The sequence below is a fragment of the Diadema antillarum genome, unplaced genomic scaffold (genome assembly GCF_040938485.1).
Source record: "Diadema antillarum isolate AM-2024a unplaced genomic scaffold, OU_Dant_1.0 scf00000162, whole genome shotgun sequence".
Taxonomy (NCBI): Eukaryota; Metazoa; Echinodermata; class Echinoidea; order Diadematoida; family Diadematidae; genus Diadema; species Diadema antillarum.
Window position 1 is genome coordinate 1,651,618 of NW_027271051.1, and position 19,948 is coordinate 1,671,565.

The 19,948-nt window shown below is 39.3% G+C and overlaps 1 protein-coding gene across 1 annotated transcript; it reads right to left on the reverse strand.

Annotated features, from left to right (window-relative positions):
- Positions 1-379: 379 nt before the first annotated feature.
- LOC139722268 (protein-glutamine gamma-glutamyltransferase K-like) lies at positions 380-18,065 on the reverse strand. The gene is made up of 11 exons (XM_071633576.1): positions 17,909-18,065; positions 15,933-16,115; positions 15,374-15,625; positions 14,058-14,176; positions 13,164-13,271; positions 5,409-5,433; positions 4,521-4,666; positions 3,334-3,469; positions 2,320-2,480; positions 907-1,043; positions 380-524 (listed from the first exon to the last, which is right to left on the reverse strand). The coding sequence occupies exons 1-11, from the start codon at positions 18,063-18,065 to the stop codon at positions 380-382; spliced, it is 1,569 nt and encodes a 522-aa protein (XP_071489677.1).
- Positions 18,066-19,948: the final 1,883 nt, after the last annotated feature.

Consider the following 19,948-nt stretch of genomic DNA (forward strand, 5'->3'; position numbering starts at 1 on the left):
GCTTCATCGGAAATGCTGAGTGATGTTTGCAATTTCAATTCGAGCAACATGCTGGGAAAAACAATAAGTTAATTAAGATCGGGACATGAGATTTCCCTTCGAGGTAACCGAACTTCGAGTTAGTTTTTTTCGAGCTACGCGAATTTTAACACACGAAAACTCCATAGGAACAATCGGGACTTTCATTTTGCCTTCGAGGTAAGCGATATTCGGCTTATCCGAGTTCGAGGTATCCGAGTTTGACTGTAATGCAAAATTCACAGTAAAATATCTAGCTACTGTTCTGTCTCAAACAACATCATGGTGAGGAAAAAAAACGAACAAAGAATGGTCAGGGAATGTGTTGCGGCAGAAAGAAATACAAAACGTAAGAGGAAGTCTATGCTGGCAGGACGTCGAGGGAAGTGCTACCCTTGACTCCAGGGAGGAGGTCGGAGGTGAAACTGGCCAGGAACTTGCGATAGCCCTTCCTCTTTGGTGTAAGGCGGACTTTGTGGGTGATGCTCTCGTGGGGTTGGATGATCCTGTGCAACATGTAGAAGATTCAAAGAAAGCGGGAGGCAGATGTTAAGATACTGAGCTGTTATATGTGCACGAAAACACATATACTTTGGGTATTAATCCAATCAAAAGCACAGTAACACATGTTTAATAGAATGCAAAACTTCATATACTAAATCCTGTTCAGCTTACCTTCAGCAGAACATGTAGGGGGCTTTGTATTACTGTCTGTACACAAAAAGTGCCAAACTTCAGAGTGCCATAACTTTCTTATTGCTTGACTACATCTCAAATTATCTGAGTACTGATTCTGCTATCATCTCTCTTCAATTTCTTAAAGAGCCCCAACCTCAAGCAAAGCAGAGCAAAGCAAAGCAAACTTATAGCTCACTGATGAATATTTACCTGAACTTGTCAACCTTGTAGCCATCAATGCCGGGTCCCTCGATACGGAAGGAAGGGTTCCTGAGAGGCTTGTCCAATGGGTTGGTGAAAGAGATGGCCAGGCTGATAGACTTACCAACTTTCACTTCATCTGCGGTCTGTAATGCAAAAAGAAAAGGCAACATCATATACACAATTTAAATAGCCATCAGCTCATTACAAACTAGAAAAGCACTCTGAGAGCGCAGACCTCCGCCAAGCATGCAGCTCATTTCCACCACTGCGTGCTCTTCCGTAGAGATATCAGTGATTTCCACACATACGTACTTATAGATTTGTGTGCTGAAAGACGCCCGCCTTAGTTATGTCATAAACCCTCAGCTGCACGGCGCGCCGCGCCCTAGCAGAAACTAGAGCACGCACTTTAGGGCATGCAAACCTCAAATACGCGCAGCCTGAACTTCCAAGTTCATTGACCCTACCTGCCAAAATATCAAAAATCCTTCATAAATTCCCCCAAAATTCTCGGATCACTACCAAAAGTTAATTGTTTGTTACTTGTGTCATTCTCAACCTTTCCTGCAAGCTTCATCCCAATCCATTCACTACTTTTTGAGTTATTTTGCACACGGACAAACTAACTAACTAACTAACAAACGGTAACAAAAACATAACCTCCTCCCTTGGCGGAGGTATTGAAAGAATAAGTTAACTGATGCCATAGTTGCAAGAGCTTATAGCTGAAGAATCACAATTTTTCAAAAAACCACTCACCCTACTTAGCACTGTTATGAAAAGCATGATGGCAATCAATACTCAGCTTGATTTACCATGCAAGATAATATTTTATCATGGCCATGCAGCTTGGCAGGCATGAAAACTATGTGTAGGACAGAACGCTCCATAGTAGCTCACAATTCTTTTGCTGGACAATGCATAAATGTAGCTCCCTCCATGCCTAACCCTCTGATGAAATAAATTGTTCAACAAATACACCATCAACTGTGATGTGAAATTTAGCCTCCTGTGAAAACATTCATATACATACACAGCCTGAGCTTGTTCGTAATATCTATGTGTGTGTAAGTAACTGTATAATGTGTAGGCCAATAAATTGAACTTTGTGTAAGACATGGATGACCAATTCTGACCCATTTTTATTGGGATAGTTTTTTGTTGGGATACACAAAGGTCTTACTCTTGAATCATCCACATTAACCCCTTGAAAACGAGTCCTGAGTATACTTGGGCAGGTGTCTATGGGAAATGAATGTTGTAGCAAAATCAGCCTGTCTTCAACGGGTTAATCAGTGATCCCTGTATACTTGTAAAATACTTTGGATGACTATATATACCCTAGGTTAATGACATAATAATGATGAATAAAAGAAGAAGAAAATACTGACACTTAAAAAGTATTCAGCCATCTCTCACCTCTAGCTTCAGGGTAGGCTTCTTGAGGACAAATTCCTTTTGGGTGCTGAAGGCCTGCTGGGTCTGAGTCACCCTGGCCATGGCAAAGAAGGTGAAGCCAGCATACTCCGTCAGCTCAGGCATGTAATCAGCAGCATCAATGGTGAATGTCTCCGTCTCACCTATTTAGAGATGATAGTGGAAAGGGGGGGGGGGGAGATAAGGTCGTGATTAAAATTTGAATAGAAATTGTGATGGTGAAACTGCTACAACCCTCACAGATCTAGTCTCTTCAATTTCATATGATTTACAGAATGTTAGAGTCATCACATTTGATGCATATGTGTACGGCTGTTGTATCGCAAAACATCCTACCATATAAAAATTTTGCAATAAAGCCTAAAATATAAGGAGATATCACCATTTTTATCAATAAAGCATAACTGTAGAGGTTTATTCTGGAAATGATTATCATATTATGACTATCATTCACATTTTGTACATTTAACAACACTTAACACTGATTATACTTAAAGGGGATGGCTAGTAACTGATCAGTGGGAATCAGAGGGAATGCTGGGGGATGATTGTTCCAATCCTTGTGGGATTCATTTAAGAGTACATTATATATCTATTGTTGTGTGAAAATTATTTGCTTCAGAACGGTCTCATATTCAAGTAATATGCATTCTAATGCCCCGTCACTGTACAGGCATGCGAACCTGGAAACATTAAACTGCACATTACTTGAATATGAGACCATTCTGAAGCAAATAATTTTCAAACAACAATAGATATATAATGTACTCTTAATGATTCCCACAAGGATTGGAACAATCATCCCCTAGCATTCCCACTGATCAGTTACTAGCCATCCCCTTTAATAACACCGTTACACTTGTTGTTTCTATCCCCAACTCACATTTTAAAACTAATTTGAAGCACTAAGGCTGGGTTTCTGTTTCATTTGAAAATAGTAAATAATGCCTTTAAGAAGCAATCTCACAAGGCAGACTTCAGCTGGGAGTGACTCACTTTCTCCCGGGTTGATGGAGAATGACCTCTTGGTGGAGATGACCTTGTTCTTGCGGACACCTGTGTAGTAGACTGTGCTACCGGTCAGTGTCACTGACCCTGTGCGCTTCTCAGTACCAATGTTCTTGGAAGTCACCTGAATGGACGAGGAGACATAAACGTACATTCACATATGTAAAGTAGATTTGAATACTACAGTCAGAACTGCACGAGATCAAAGTGATCCCTCAGTTTCACTCTGCTTTAACTTCAAAAAAAAAAAAAAAAGAGTGTACAATCAATCTTGCCAACATTGGTGGACCAACAAAATTTGTAAAAGCGTGGCACACAGGGCATTATTTTCATGCAACAAAATAATATGAGGTAGTTCTACACTGTAGTTTACTCTATCCTGTCATTCTCTGGGTCATTCTGACACTGTTCTCCACATGCCACAACGCTTCATTACCTCTTACATAATCCCTGCCATATTCTCATCTTACTCCAATTTCTTCCTCCCTGTTGACTCAGACCGATTGCCGTGTGTATTTATTTGATAAGAAGCTACATTCATACGAAGGGTAATCATCAATCATAACAAATCGTCAATGATGATAACAGCTTACCCCTAAACTATGATGATCATCCATATGATACCAAATTTTAAGATTAAGCAAGAAAGCAAGTAAGCAAGAGTCTCGCCCTAAGATATATTCAGAGAACCAGAAGATATACATACACACACATCACTAGTGATAGACCATATACTGTGTGATGATACAGTCTGTTGCATACTGCACATGCATGCGCTGTGTTTTAATACACTCTGGAGGTTGACTTGGATGGTCAGGAGGTGTAGGTTCTCTGAGAGGTCATGTTAATTTTCCTGTTTGGCAGAAGACCGAGAAGTTTTAAGATTGCAAAGTCTTTGTGCTCTTTTGTCATCCAGTCACACTAGCAAAAGATTTAGAAGTTTGGAAGGGGCATGGGGGAAATACCCCCTGTTGGAGTGGGAAGTTTTGCGAAAAGGTTTGTGGTCGCACAGGCAAAACTTTGAGATCTTCACCTGTTGCGGATGAGTCCAAAGTATATTTGGGCAGGTGTCTATGGGAAATGCGTGTTGTAGCAAAATCAGTCCATCCTCAATGAGTTAAAGTTTGCAATCTTAAATTTCTCCATCTTTTGTAAGCACTTTATAACTCTCTCACCTTGACAGTGAAGTCACTGCCGATCATGACTCCCTTGGGAAGCTCCACAGTGAACTGAACGTCCTGCTTGATGTTCGCGCGGAAGTTCTTGTTCTTCTTCACATAGCGACTGGCGGTGTACACAGCAACACGCTCGAGAGTAGAGCCTGACGGTGTTAAGAAAACAAACATGAACAAACACTTAATTCCTTGCCTCTTTATGTGCCATGGTGTAAACCCCCTGTGTGCCACATTATTCTGAGGCAGCGACACAGTCATGCATTGAGAAAAGATTCTGTTTTTCAAATCTATGGAACTTTCGTAGATTTATTCTTTCTTGACAATGTGAGAGTCCTGAAAAGGACTGTGAACCAGAGGCGAGAGTAAGGAGAGCGAAGAGAAAGAATACTTCTCCTCTCACTCACTCTCTTTCTCGCTTCTTCCTCATCACTTATCTCTTATCTCCTCTTCCAACAGTCCTTTTCAGGACTACCACATGGTGAACCGCAAACCCAATACCCATTATCGACACCATCATACAAACCTCCTCCAACAAAGATCATCTTTCATAGATTTTTGTTACTATTGACACGTAATGAGCAAAGTTGTAGAGAAACTGCCAAGCTTTGCTCAGATATATATTGCATGACAAATCTGTGATTGTTTTTTTCCTGTATGGCCAGTAGCTGCATTATTGTAGGGTCATGACTTTTGCACACAAAACAGTGAAAGAAACTTTAAATTTACTTAGCAAATCCACTAGGAAATACTGCCTGACAGTTAATCACCACATAAAATGCCATCCATGACAGGATTGGAATCGCGAGAAACACTTTGGATGTATCTTGGCATTTGGCAATTTATCAATTGGTTTGGGCGGATTTGTGCGCTTGAGCAGAATATGCGAACTTGGCACGCCGTCAACTGACTCAAGCTGCCAATGTGGCACACGAAGAGTTCAGATATAAGTGTTATGCTTTGTGCATGATTTCACAAAAGACTTAATACAAATACACTTTCTAACTTGATTTAAAAAATCAATGTACAGAAAATTCATACAACTTTAGTTTTCACAAATACTGTGATTCTGACCCAGCTGTCATGCACGCTGGTAATAATGTTCAAAATGTCATCTCCAATATTTATTAGGTGATCCGAGTATCCTCTCGGATCACCTTCTGTTTTTGTACGGATTCTTTCTTCTTCTTCTTCTTTTTCTTCTTATTTCTCCCCAAAAGTTGTGCATCGATTAGCTCAGAAAGTCCTGGTCCTATCAATTTCAAACTTATACCATATACGTATCGTCTCCCAAAGACGGCAATCGAACTAAAATCAAAGTGATCAGTCGACCGTGACGTCACTATGACGTCATTATATGAAAACACATTCTCAATCATATCTCATTTATGGAATGGAATTTTTCTATGAAATTTACGTCACATATATTTCAAGTCAAGCGCATTCTACTCATATTCTCAAAATTCATATTTATCCTTAAAGCGTGCGCGTACGCGCGCGTTGAAATATTTGTATGCTCAAATCGAGCTCAAATTTTTTTTGCACACGTTTCAGACCATTTAGAGCATTTTTTGAAAAATTGAAAAAAATTTACGGACGCGTACGCACGCGCGCATATACGCACGCACAGCTCATATGCAATAGAAATTTCCCGTTTTTTTCACACTTATCGCCTGCCTGAAATGTCAGGGAATATGTCCACCAAGTTTCAAGTCAATCCGACTCAATATGACGTCATACGGGCCCGTCAAAGTTGAACTTCCGCGCGCGCGTCAATGGCGATATACAGTGCAACAATGCCAAAAAACCGCCAATTTTAAATCCGATTTTACTCGTTAGGATGGACGGTGACACCCCATTTTCTTTACATATTCTGAAAGCTGATGAGTTGTACATGTCATTTCATGGGTTGGCGATGCTGGAAAAGTGATTAAAAGATATCACATTTCTTAATAAAATAAAAAGAGTAAATTTTCAAAATGACGTCATCAAATTACAAGTTCACTCGAGCGTATCTCACTTATCCTTTGCCCATTTTCTCCCAGATTTCAGTATGTTGTAGCTTATTAAATGATCTTTCATTAATAATATTACAACATTTTAATTGGATGACGGCATCACCTCGTAAAAATGGATTGAAAGTAATATTGTCAAATTTGACCAGTTTACGTGTTATCTCTATGGGAGAGCAGTTTTTCTGGCAGTGAAAATTGACATGACTCTCTTTTTCGAGCACTAGCTCACTTATGCTTCAGTGAATTTCTCCCAGATTTTAGTATGTTGTAGCTGAGACTTTGGGCTATCGTAACTGTGCCCTCTATTTTTTCATACGACGTCGGCATCACGTCGAAAAACTTGGTTGAAAATGGCACGAGGCTTCGATGCAGCGTCATTTTGCTTAGTACACAGGGCCTATGGAGAATGAAATAGGTCATTGCGTAGCGCATCCGACTCGTAATCCTAAGGTCCCTGGTTCGAGGCTCACCCCTGCCAATATTTTTTTTTAATTTTTTTAAACACTTTTTTCTTCTTTTTCTTTAGTTAATCTCAATCTCCCTTTCCTCATTTTATCTTTTTCTGATTTTTTATGCTTCTCCTTCAAATTTCTATAAAATAACATAATTTTTCTTTATTTTACTTTCTTTCTACTACTTTCTGTGCAATAGATGAACAACAACAATGGCTATCAATCCCATATTTTGCACATGTTTAGTACATGTCACGTACATTATTTCATAAAATAACAACTACTTGATCGGACACCATCTTGGGTATGTAAATTAGGGTCAAAAGTCATAAATGTTTCATCCTGTATCTTGGTGAATACATGTCCTATCTTTCCCATATTTGGCACACGCAAAGACCATGTTACAAGAATCATTTCATAAATTAATCACTTTTTGCTTAGACGCCATCTTGGGTGTGCAAAGTGAGGTCAAAGGTCAAATATACTTCATTCTGTATTTCCGTTAGTGTATACGGAATTCGGTAACAAAGATGGCAGGTCTCACTCCCTTTTCTAAATGAGAATCCAAACATCACACGGTCAATGTCAAGTCAACACAGATGAAATAAGATATCCGGCTCACATGGTGATAACATCAGAGTTCCAGCCTTTCCTCTAGTTATATTCAACTCCCAAGTTATGAAAAGAAAAATCAAAATAAAGACACATAATAACACATTACTAGACAGCACTTATTGATTAAATTGTGTGTTCGTTAGGGGAAATAACATCTGGCAAAACTATCAAAATACTTTTTGCAAGCAGTGACTGGTCAACAAGTCTATGGCTCATCAGCAAGTTGCCTGTGAACCATACTGGATAGGATTACTTTAGGCAAGTTTAAAAGAGTATATAATTATGTGACTTCTGATCTTTCACAGATCTATACCAATATGCCATAAAGAGTGAGATGTTCTGGTACATTTTATATCTGAATTAACCCGTTGAGGATGAGTCCCAAGTATCTTGGCAAGTGTCTATGGGATATGCATGTTGTAGCAAACTCAGCCCGTCCTCAACAGGTTGAGCATGACAAGTGGTGATATTTTATGACTATATAAACTGAATTACGCCAAATATTCTCCAAATATTTTCTCTAAAAATGTTGCAAAATATACAAAATCCATAAATCTGACTCATTGTACACTGGACAAAGCTGCCTATGAATTTCTAACCTGATTTATGGAGTATTGTGGGGAAAAAATGGCTTTGCGTTTTTTTGATTCTCAAGAATCTACAAAGCTTGACAGAACGTGGCTTGATCAATTAAAATCTTCTCCATCATACTGCAAAACATGATATATCTGCGGCATGAAATTTTCACGAATTGGAGCCGATGGCTTCCTTTGCGGCATGAAATTTTTCGCAAATTGCCACTGGCATTTAAAACAAATAGTGTAGATAAGAACTTTTGCGTGCATTTTTATTTTGCGAATCTTGGCTCTCGCACAATAAAAATGCATGCGAACATTCCTCATTTTACAGTATCTGAAATGTTTGTGCAGCCTGATTTATATCTCAATAAATTGAGGTCGGACAGTGAGTTGCCATTCGTGTTTAACAGTCACTCCACTTGTAGCACAAAGTCCCGATAAGCATACAAATCTCATCATACGATTGGTGCCATCAGAAAAGGAGTGCATCACATCGGCCTGGAAATGTGGCAAGACCGTAGTCGCGTTGTACTATCATCGTATCATCGTTGCCTTCAGGGTGGGTGGATTGCAGGAAAGTGGCAGTGTAATCGCCTCGTAGGCCGGAAGCGGAGTTGAAGGGCGATACTTCTCCAGTTAGTGAAATTTTCATAGTTCACCACAATTGCCATTGGTGCCTTTCTAGCAAGATGGAAGTCTAAACAATTATTTCATTGTTCTAATCTCATTAGTGAAACCCTGTTCACAGCATCACGTGATGAAACATAACATTGCTATGACGTCAATAATATTGAAAACAAAATGCAGATGGAGACAAATGCAAACATACCATGACATCATGCCTAGTAGTATACAAACTCTAGTGCAGTATACCATTTATTGGCATCATTTATGCCAACTTTTTGAGTCATAGGGAACATTTCAGACATGAAAGTAGTAACTTAAAGGCACACATACATAGATCCCCAAAGAAATACTGTAAAACAAGGAATGTTTGCGTGCATTTTTGCAAATTTTTGCAAGCACCAAGATTCGCAAAACTCAAATGCACATAAAAGTTCTTGTCCACACTAAATGCATTGAATGTCAGCGGCGATTCGCGAAAATTTCATGCCACAAAAAAGGCCGTCGGCTCCAATTCGCGACAATTTCACGCCGCAAATATATCATGTTTTACAGTAAACAACAACTGAAAAATTCACATGAAACATAGAATTTGACATGATCTTGACAAACATCTTCATCTCAGATCACAATATTTGTTTTTAACCCTTTGAGGACAGGCTGACTTTGCTTAAACACACGTTTTCCACAGGTACCTGTCAAGTGTACTCGGGACTAGTCTTCAACAGGTTTAATAAATGATTTTGTTTTCCTCTTCCTCTGATCTGGAAACATGATAAACATGATGTATTCATACAATGCAAATAAAGCTAATCAGCCTTGTCAGAACCACCATCTGAAATTGTAATTGACATTCAATAAAAAAAGGCAGATGGTTGGTAATTTGGAGAGAGTTACAGGCATCTATAAACAGAAGGACTGATTTGAGAGCTCCAGCAATAACCACCTTTCTCGCAAGCTGGGCTCAGTGGCATATTAAAAAGTTGAGATCAAATTTGAGTCAGAGAAGTAAACATAAGTCTCTCAACACTCAATTCTGGTTGGCTGATACCTGACGTACACTTTACGTTGCTTTTCTGACTTATGCTCAATTGCAACTTTTAAATGCAACAGGGCCCCGGGGCTTGTGTAGCACTGCCTACTGTTTAATATCCTTCTTGCATTCTGGGTTTGCAGAAATCTACTCCAATCACAACACATTTAAGATTGCATGTATTATAATTTTGCAATCAATCATATTCAAATATATTTTGCATCACTCAAAACAGCAAGTTTGGTGTTCATATTGTGTGTGTAAGACAGCATTTTCACATATCATCAATGTCACTGCATTGAACAGCAAGCGGATTCCTATCTACATTTGCATGATAATACCCTAATTGATTGATTGGTAGCTCTTGTGGCAATGCATGCGGGTGTATAAATCTGGCATGACCACTGTATAGGAAGGGCCAAATACACTTTCAGATGACCGATAGGCAGCCAATTTCTTTCTCTCAACAGCTGAGGCATACAATACCTGCATCTCTGTTCTCCTATTTCAAAAATAAAATTAGGGGGCTTTATTTATTTGAGTGTTTACAAGCTGAGACTAACATAGTTATCCAATACTGGCCATGACCAATATGCAAAGTTAGTGTAGCTAATCTTTTGTTGTTGTTTTTTTCTTTCTGTCTTTCTTTTGTATTCCTGGGGTTATACGAACTATCAGAACAGGTATCATTAATCCTCTATCCACAGAAAACAAATAGGAAAATAGGGGTATATGTCGTACTAGGAAGATGATTAATTGCATGATGAGAACTTTATGGGACTTAACTGTGTATTAACAAGAATGAAACAGGCAAAAACAGCATGAGGGTGTATATTGATGAATTGATATATTTGTTTCAAAGTCCAGGCAGTGCACAGGTGATCCACCAGTACAATATATCTAACCCTCATAAAGTCACTTGATACAACTTTTGTATATCCTCAAAAGGTCCACCACATGATAAATGAGTTACCTCCTCTCCAAATGTCAAAGTCTTTGCTTTGAATCTTTCGGGTGTTTATGAAGCACTAACTTGATCATTGCATCAGGGCCAGATTTGCTGCAACTGGCTTTTAGAGCTGTGCGGATTGACAGGTCACAAGACCTTCTGCTGGGTTATGCGCATGGTAGTATTATGACGAAACCAAATACGCACGAAATGTTGTTTACTGAAAGGGCACTCCCACAGTGGAGTATAAAGGAAAGTTGATGCGAGGCTGGCCCATGCATCCATGAGGAGTGCTGTTGCTCAGCTAGCCTGAATTACATGTGTAAAAGGATTGCAAAGCCGCCTTGGGCCGGTCCGAGGCAAGATCCAAAAAGCACTCCTAGGGCTGAATTTCACATGTAACTGTTGTCTCAGATATTATTTACTACAAGTTAGTTCTTCTCTCCCTATCTATCTCTCTCTCTCTAATCAATTCACGCTTGATCATACTCATGGAAAATCGAACTAGTCTGTAAGCCTGACATGACCCTGATTCGCATAGTCACTTAAGACATGCTGGCAGTGCTGCAAAATCAAAAACCAAAGAGTGATAGCCAAACATAGATTGTTACTTCACAAATGCAGCAAGCAGAGTGACCTTCTACAAAAGCTGCAGCAAAGCTGTCACTTTATCATGAAATCTGCGACACACAATACGAAATGTAATCATGCATCTCCATCAGAGATGTGTAGATATTAAGGAGCTATAGATTTGAGACATGGACGTTTGAGATGATGATCGCATTGGCCATGATCTCCTCTCTCCCCGAGTTGTGTTGCAAACAGCTTTAGATCACACAGAGACGTAACTTTTTCCCAAGGAAAATGGCCCCCCATAGGAACAGGGTATCTAGCAGCTCTCTGCGTCGTTACTTGAGCGGATGTAAAAATAGCCTAGAATGTGTAGTTGAAAACTTAGTTGAAAACTTAGACAACGCAAGCTAAAAATAGATTGATTTTGATGAGCAATTTTGCGCATGCGCAGAACATCCTTTTTTCCTGTGAACGTCCGCATTGCAAAAATCTAAAGCTCTCTAGTATTGACACTGGTGTGCAACAATATCCATCACCTGCGAAGGATGTGGCATGATAATTATCCACATCTGATGTCACGGCATAATCTTCGTTCCCCAGATGGAGCCTATCTGCGCAGAGAACTGCAACTCATATGTCAGTTTGCCAGCTTATCTCAAAATGCATTCATTTCTTGGAGACCTATAGGTAGGTATGCATTTTTCAAGTCACCTATCACTGCATTATGCCTGATAAAACCTGAAATCCAATGTGCATTCATTCATTAATGCTGTGTTTGGCAAGGCCTATGAGAAGTCTGTGGTTATCATGACAATGCATTTTTAAAAAAAAATCCTTTGTTATAAAGGTATGAATTAAAATGTGAAAACCAGTGTGTTCATCAAACCGATAGCGGAAAATATGGCTGCAATATTTCTTGAAATAGAAAAGATGTTATACGTGTGACTGGATGGCAGTTACAAGTAACCCTACAGAGAAACCTGTAAGAGCAGTGTTTGCCTGTAAAGGCAAGTGCTGGGCAAACTAACTACAGACCCATGTGCCAACAAGCATTTACTGTCAGTTTATCCAACAAGACAGCTTCATAGTAATGTAGCTCTCTGTCAATGTTTAAGGTCTCAAAGTAAAAATATAGTGACCAGCATGCTATCTTGCAATCATTGTAAGCAAAGTCAAAGAAGATGGTGACTCCCAGGCCGTACCAATATTTACCAAATTTGTCTTTACGTAGCATCTAGACACAATTGACCCTTTATGCATCCAGGCACGTTCTGGTTAACTTACATAATAGGTGCATGCAAAATAGACATCCCCATACTGAGAGCTCTCCAACACATGAAGTGTGCAAGGTACACCTATTTCGTCCTTGTTCAGTCCCTGGATAAAATGTACCATGATGGTAAACAATGTAGATTTGATTTCAAACCATCTTTGTGGGTGATGTGACATTTGCTCCGGCATGCTCTTGTCTTATTTTCTCAAGGACTTCAAGGACAAGGGCTAGAGTTAGTGTTGTGAGAGAGATTTAAATTCATTTTGATATGAGGAAGAGGATTACGGTTAGGGTTATGTTTGTGGGTAGATTTTATGTTTGGCTTAGTGAGCAGATATTTCATGGGAGCAATTGTCGCAGAAGCAAATGTCACGGAGGCCCTTAGTGAATTATCAGGGCCCGTGAGATCATTCTTATTAGAGATTCCAACCCTCTCCCCTATCAACTATGAAATCCTGAAAAAATTTTAAAATTTTAAAATTTGAATTTAGAATTTAGAAATATCCTGCTACACCTGTCGACTGGAGCTCTTACCAAGGCTGACAATATACGGCAAACGTGAATGGCGCTGGCTCGATTGCGGTACGTCATCCCTGACTTGTGGAGCAGGCGGAGGGCGCATTCCAACGCGACCTCCTCAAACTGGACAAATAAAACAAATAAACAAACACACAAACAGGAACATATTCAGTTGGTGAGAAAGGGTAAAGCCTTAGTAAATATAAATAAAAACAACAACAACAAAATCCTACTGAACCATCTCATAAAGTGTCAAATTTTTGTTCAGCTTAGCATACTGGATTATCCCATCTGTAAAACATTAATACAGGTTCAATATGGAATCAACTGGCAGACTAAATACTTTATGCAGCATATTGCACAGACAAGAAATTCTCAACCTCCTGACTTCAATAACAACTACTTCATTATTGAAACCCCCAACCCACCACCACCCATCCCCCACAAGAACAATATGGCTGTTGAATTCAAGGGACGGTACAGTATTGGTGGAGATGAGAATTGGGCTTTTACGTTTTTGCAAGATACCAAGAAAACACTTATGAAATAGTACGGAGCATACTATTTAAGAGGAATTCAAAGTTTATTTGATGAAAATCGGGTTTGGAATGACTAAAACATCCAAAAACAAGTAAAACAAAGTGATAGTGATAAAGTGTGGGTCCCACACTTTATTAGAATCACTCTGTTTTGGATATCTCAGCCATTTCAAAACTAACTTTCATCAAATAAACGTTGAATTCCTCATGGAATTACATGCTCTTTCATATTTCATAAGAGGTTTCTCACTATCTCACAAAAAAAATGTTAGAAACCTGAAATTAGGTCTCAACCAAAACTATACGATCCCTTTACCAGTGGTGCAGTGGTGGGGAATCAGTATGTAAAGCCAGAATCAGATCAATTCACCTGTCCCTGGTACCAGTCAGAGCCTCCAATGTCTTCAGCTGTCCCGTAGAAGTACATGCCTTCTTCGTTCATCACATATTCCTTTCTCCAATCATCCTTCTCCATGTAAACTTCATCCTCTACAAAAAAAGTAATGCAACAGAAAAGGCACGGAAGCACGGTCAGCCGTGATCTCAAGATCATACCTTACGCTCTTATCTGCAAATGCACACAGAAAAAGAGTGCGTTTGAAACATCTACTAGCCGACAGCACTTCTGTTACCATTGGTACATAAAATCGTACCTCCATTACGAGATCTAATGAATACTGAGTACAATTACAAGATCCTTTGACTGCTGAACATGAATACAAAGATGAAGACTTGGTGCATCACAACTTTGTGGATAAGAAACGAAAGAAACTGTATCGTTTTGGATAATAATGGAAGGCACGATTAGGGTTCTGGCTATGTGGCTAAAGGGTCAACTGACTGAAATTATATCTTTAATAGAGGTGGACTAATGTGCCCTTGGACATATTCAGATCACACCTATGAAATCATTTTCTTACTAGAATTGGGGTAGCTGCCATGAATCATGGGTTACACTGTTACGGGTCCAGAGGGCCAATCACATGCTTTGAAACAATCAACAGTAGAGAAAGGGAGAATAAGCTTCCACCTGGTGTAGTCCTATGGCGTGGGAAAGACTTGAAGTATCTATTTTAAAGCGAGTACTACAATTTAGTACTACATTTAAAAAAAAAAAAATCTGATTCTAACTACAATTAATGCTTCATTCCATTCTATTCACTGAAGTCAAACTTAATTTTAACTTGAGTTTTCCTTTAATTTGTCCAGCATAACCTTAATTTTGTTGAGTGGAAATTTGGGCATAGCTTTGAACAATGTGATGCCACAGTAAAAATTAAACCTGCAAATATTCCATTTGCTTTTCACATCTCTTACATGTGAATTTATACTACTATCAACTAACTGCAAAATCAAACATGCTTCATCAAACTCAACCGAGTGGGGGAAAAGAAAATAAATTGTATGAGTCTATATCTCTCCTATAGTATGTCTTTTGTCTGTCAGCCACTGGGTGCATGGGTAATTTGCAGGCACGAACCCTCGTTGGTCATAAAAAAGTTTGCAAGCACCAAGACTACTGTATGCACTACTGGCACTGCAGCCCCTCAATACAAGGCCTACATTGTACATGTATATGGGACAGTGCCAGAGGTGCATGTAGTAGTCTTGGTGCAGACTCCTTTCAAATCAACGAGGGTTTGTACCTGCAAACTAGTGCATGGGTGGGGGAAGGAGAGAACTCACTCTTGCACCAGGGGTTGAAGAGGATGATGACTTCATCAGGGTGCTCGAAGCGGTATTCGTCCTCCTTCTCCGTCTGGGTACAGACCACCAGGGTGTACTCTCCGACGAGGGCGTCGCAAGCAAGGTAAACCTTGAGGGAGACCTTGCTGCCGCTGCTGCTGACCACCTGCAGGCCAAAGTCATCTGCATCGGGTGCCTTGGTCACCAAGTCGATGGGGACGCGTGTACCAGAGCCAACACTGGGGCGGGTCCCTGGGGAGGAGAGGGGAAAAAAAATGATTTTCACACTTCGTTCTAATGCAAGTTTGACTATGATGCACAAGATATCTCTATGCATGTCACATTAACCGACCCACTTTAGATATACACACACATACAAACACATGCACAGTGCCACACAATGAAATTTCAAAATTTCTCCAAACTGGCAATGACCTATAACAGATTAGACAACAGCAATCATCTGTGTCTATACAAGCAAATCTCTTAAGATTTGGATCGCAATGAAAATCTTGAGGTTAATATCTCACTAATTAATGTCAGTGCAACTCTCACTCACCCATGAGTAGCTCCAAGGACAGAGTGTCCTTGGCACTGTTGTAGGGCCGGTCAAAGGTCACGCTGAGGTTAAAGGTCTGACCCCTGCGGAGGATGAGTTGATCCATCTCGTACTCATCGGTGTGGTGGGCCTTCCTGTTGGCCTCCTGCAGAGTATCCAGTTCCTTGACCTTCAGCTGCTTGACTGACCATTGAGAGAATGCGACAAAAACAGAATTTTAGGCCTATACCGAGGAAATGCCAAGCTGCAAACTCTGTCTGTGTGTTGCAAGAGAATTCCCAATCTTTTTACACTGCAAGGTTGATATCTTAAACTTCAGCAGCTTTTGGAAGGACACAAAACTGGTGCAAACTTTATACCTGATGAAAGAGATTATAAAATGCTACGTTTAGAAGTAGACTGCATCTGTATGCTACATCAGAATATACTCTCTTACTCAACTTTCTGTACTCTCTTAATATGTCCCTGTTGTAGTCTCATAGCTTCAATTTCATTGTCATATGATTACAATTTATGATCAGTTTAATGATTTATATGCAACAAAGTACATGTACATCATAGAAAGATATGTATACATGTACATTGTACATACCTATGTGTGTATACTGTATGCATACCAGATCATATACGATGTATATTTTGCGGAGTTTATATTTTTTCTTGAATTTTGAGAGCCCCGTGCTATTTGCGAATTTAAAAACATGCAAACATGTTAACTGATCTCAACATGAACGTGACATGTATGCTATACACTTCTTCAATCTTAAGTGTACTCTATGATCACAAATATAACTACTCATGAAATTGTTGGGAATTCCCAATTCACACACACACAAATAGACTTGTTATTTACAATGTAAAATGGCAGATGCAGTATACATATGAATACAATGTACAACATGTATAATGGAGACATATATCTACAAGTATATCGACACTGTATATAGACATGTGTCTATTACTGTAAAAGTGGAAATTCTCATGCATATTCCATGACCAAAAAAAGCATAAAAACAAAAGCACATGAACATATTTGTATGTTATGCACAAATGTATGTATGTATGTACAGTGTATGGTCTTGATTCTGTGACATTCAAAACATGCAAAATTTATCATACTTGGCATAGTGCAAAGAATTACTTGTATGAAAATATCAAATTTTACAGCATAAAAGAAGACATCAAATTGCACACAAAGGATAATTTAGCTATTATAACGTTTTCCTGGCCTTGTATTTTTCTTTCCTTTCCTACTACCCCTACGAAAGTAATTCTTCCACTGCATAAATCTTGTAATGCTATCACACCACCCTCCTTCAATGGCTGTGTAGTTAATTCCAGCTCCTTAACTCCTAAACTCTTCTCCTGCAACTAAGATAGAGTTCATTAACAGGACCTTTTCCCTTCCTTTGGCTCTGCCCTTTTAGTTTCGTTTTCTTTTTACAATCTAAATATATACAGTTAAGTCTTGTATGGTGTGTTGCCATTTTTCCTTCCATTGTATAATGATTTCACCAGACTCTTTCCTCCTTGAACTCCGTTCAACACAGCTTGATTGGTGATTTTTGTCCTTTTTTTTTCAATCCTCAAATGTAATCAACCTAAAAATCTAGTCTTACATATTGATTTGTGTTTGTGTTTTTGCTTTGTTTTGTTTTGTTTTGTTTTTTATTTTTTTTTTGGGGGGGGTGGGGGGGTGGGATAGACATCTCCAAACTGGTAAAAGGAAGAAGAGGTTCGATGCCAATGGAATTCTGTTCTGTTTTCAGTCAACTCTGATATATAGTAGGGCCTATAACTTGCTACAAACATGGACCTACAATGATACAAGAATACTTGTCTATCACAACATCTTAAGTGTTGAATTGCAAGTGAATGGACATTTTACACTGAGCTGAAGAATCAGCCATCATATCATTTGTAACAGAAGTCATACAGTGAGATGCTAATCATTTCAGGGTCTCTAAATGACTTACCTGTTTCCTTAGCTTTCTCAATCACAATTGGGTCGATGGAGATGTCCCTTCTACCAGGGTCAGATTTCTTCACAGCCTTCCTGGCGTATGGCTCGAACCGGCTGGAGTAGCCGAAACGCCTGGTGGTGTGGCGGGTGCGCGAGGAGCGACGGACCATGATGATAGCTGGGACTCAACCTAAACATGGTGTGAAGATAACATACAAAGTAGTGAGGTATAAGCAACATGATTGCAATGAAGACAATGTCATAATTTTAGATACAGGTACATTGGCCGCGTTTGAGCGCTGATCCGAAGTGAACCAATCTCATCTGTACCGTACCAAACCATGTCAGATATGGAGTGTTCAAGCCATCTCTGAAGAGTAAGCATACAGTACCTCACGAGTTACCTTTAGAGGGGTCACACATTTTGTAGCATCAGGGTCATGCACCTGGTGCACTTTTGTTCGCTCAGTATAGTACAGCACAATGAGTTTGCTTCTTTGCTTCAGGTTGGAACATTGTTGCAGGGAAAGTTGCAGCACTTTTAATCTCAACTATCATATACACTGTAATATGCATTTCATACAAGTAGTTACCTTTAGAAATGAAGTAGGCCTACACATACTGAATCATCTTTTTTTTTCTTCACTGTTAAACTTTCAACTTTTCAACATAAAGTCACAATTCTGACATATTCTTTTTAAAAGAGTAGGCCTACATGTTTCTAGACTCTGCACTACATTGTATCTAAACAATCTTCTACATGGGTAGCAAAAAAGTCTACCTGTGGTAGTTGAAAACAACTTACTGACATACCAAACCACTGAGTCAAAACTAAATAGGAATGAGGTGCTGCACTGTTCTGGGGCAAATGTTTGAACAAAGCAGACTACAGATGTTGGTAATACCAAGGACGTTCTAGAGAATGGAGTCACAACCGTCTTATATCCTTTGCTAGATGTTCGAAGCCGCCGCTCAAAAATATTTGAAGCATGTGGCAAACTTGATCTGCCACTCAGATAGGAAGACAATTGACTCGTGTCTCACTGCATAATCACCAGCCACTTTCAAAGGAAGATATGTCTTTGTGATGGTAATTACTTTTTGCTATCCCTTCTTATAAAAGGTAGGTGGTACAGACACGAGGATGCGCGAATAGAAATTGAGCAAAAAATGCTGAAATAAAGATGAAAATTACTCGACTGGGCACACCCGGGCACTAATCTGATATATCTATCAATAAAGAATTATACTTGAAGATTATTCCATATTAGTTTCATTTGTGGAAATTATGTGGAAAAGTGATAAAAGCAGCTTTCCAGGATGGTACAGTTTTAAACATTTTCACATGATACAGCTCTGATTTACACTTTTGCGCAAATTTCTGGACGGAATTGACTTTCGTTTTACATGCTTTATCAATACGTAAAATTTAATTTAATTTAATAAATAAATAAGCAAAATATGGCCAACATTATGATAATGTTCAAAATGAATCTTCAGATTGCTTAGCAAGACGGCGGCTTGGAACATCGATCATCAAAGGCACAAGTGCACCTGTGGAATTCTTTTGTACATCAATAGAAATCTGACAACTGTTTGAATAATAGCAGCCAGTTGGAACTCCAATGTATTAAACCTCCTTGGTAATACACAACACTTGACTCTGATCCTAGTCTGGTCTTTACTACCTTGGTACAGTATTATCAATTTTAGTCTGGCTTCCAGACCCTCTGCTCCATGTATTTTGCTACAAAGTGTATGATGCCCTCAACGTCGAAAACTGGAGTAGGTTTCGGTGGATTTGTCCCCGCGGAGTCCACTTCGCAAAGGGTCTGGAAACCAGACTATATCAATTTAAGACAAGGAAGGTCATGTACACTGTAAGTACTCTTGCACATTCTATAATCTTTACGTGTGCAATGCAGCATTCTGGGAGAGGAGAACTCTTTGTGCTGTACTAAATGTAGTTGTTCCAAATGTTGTACTTGGCGGATGTGCCAAAAGGCATCAGGACAGTATAATGTTACCTCTCCAGACTCGTAAGACATGATGG

Bases quoted from the DNA above. Each gene is read 5' to 3' on its own strand.
- LOC139722268 (XM_071633576.1), bottom strand. From the start codon at position 18,065: ATGGTCCGTCGCTCCTCGCGCACCCGCCACACCACCAGGCGTTTCGGC. The intron at 15,626-15,932 runs GTGAGTGAGAGT...TCTCCTCCCCAG, and splicing joins GTCCTTGGAGCTACTCATGG to GGACCCGCCCCAGTGTTGGC. The intron at 525-906 runs GTAAATATTCAT...CATGTTGCACAG, and splicing joins TACAAGGTTGACAAGTTCAG to GATCATCCAACCCCACGAGA.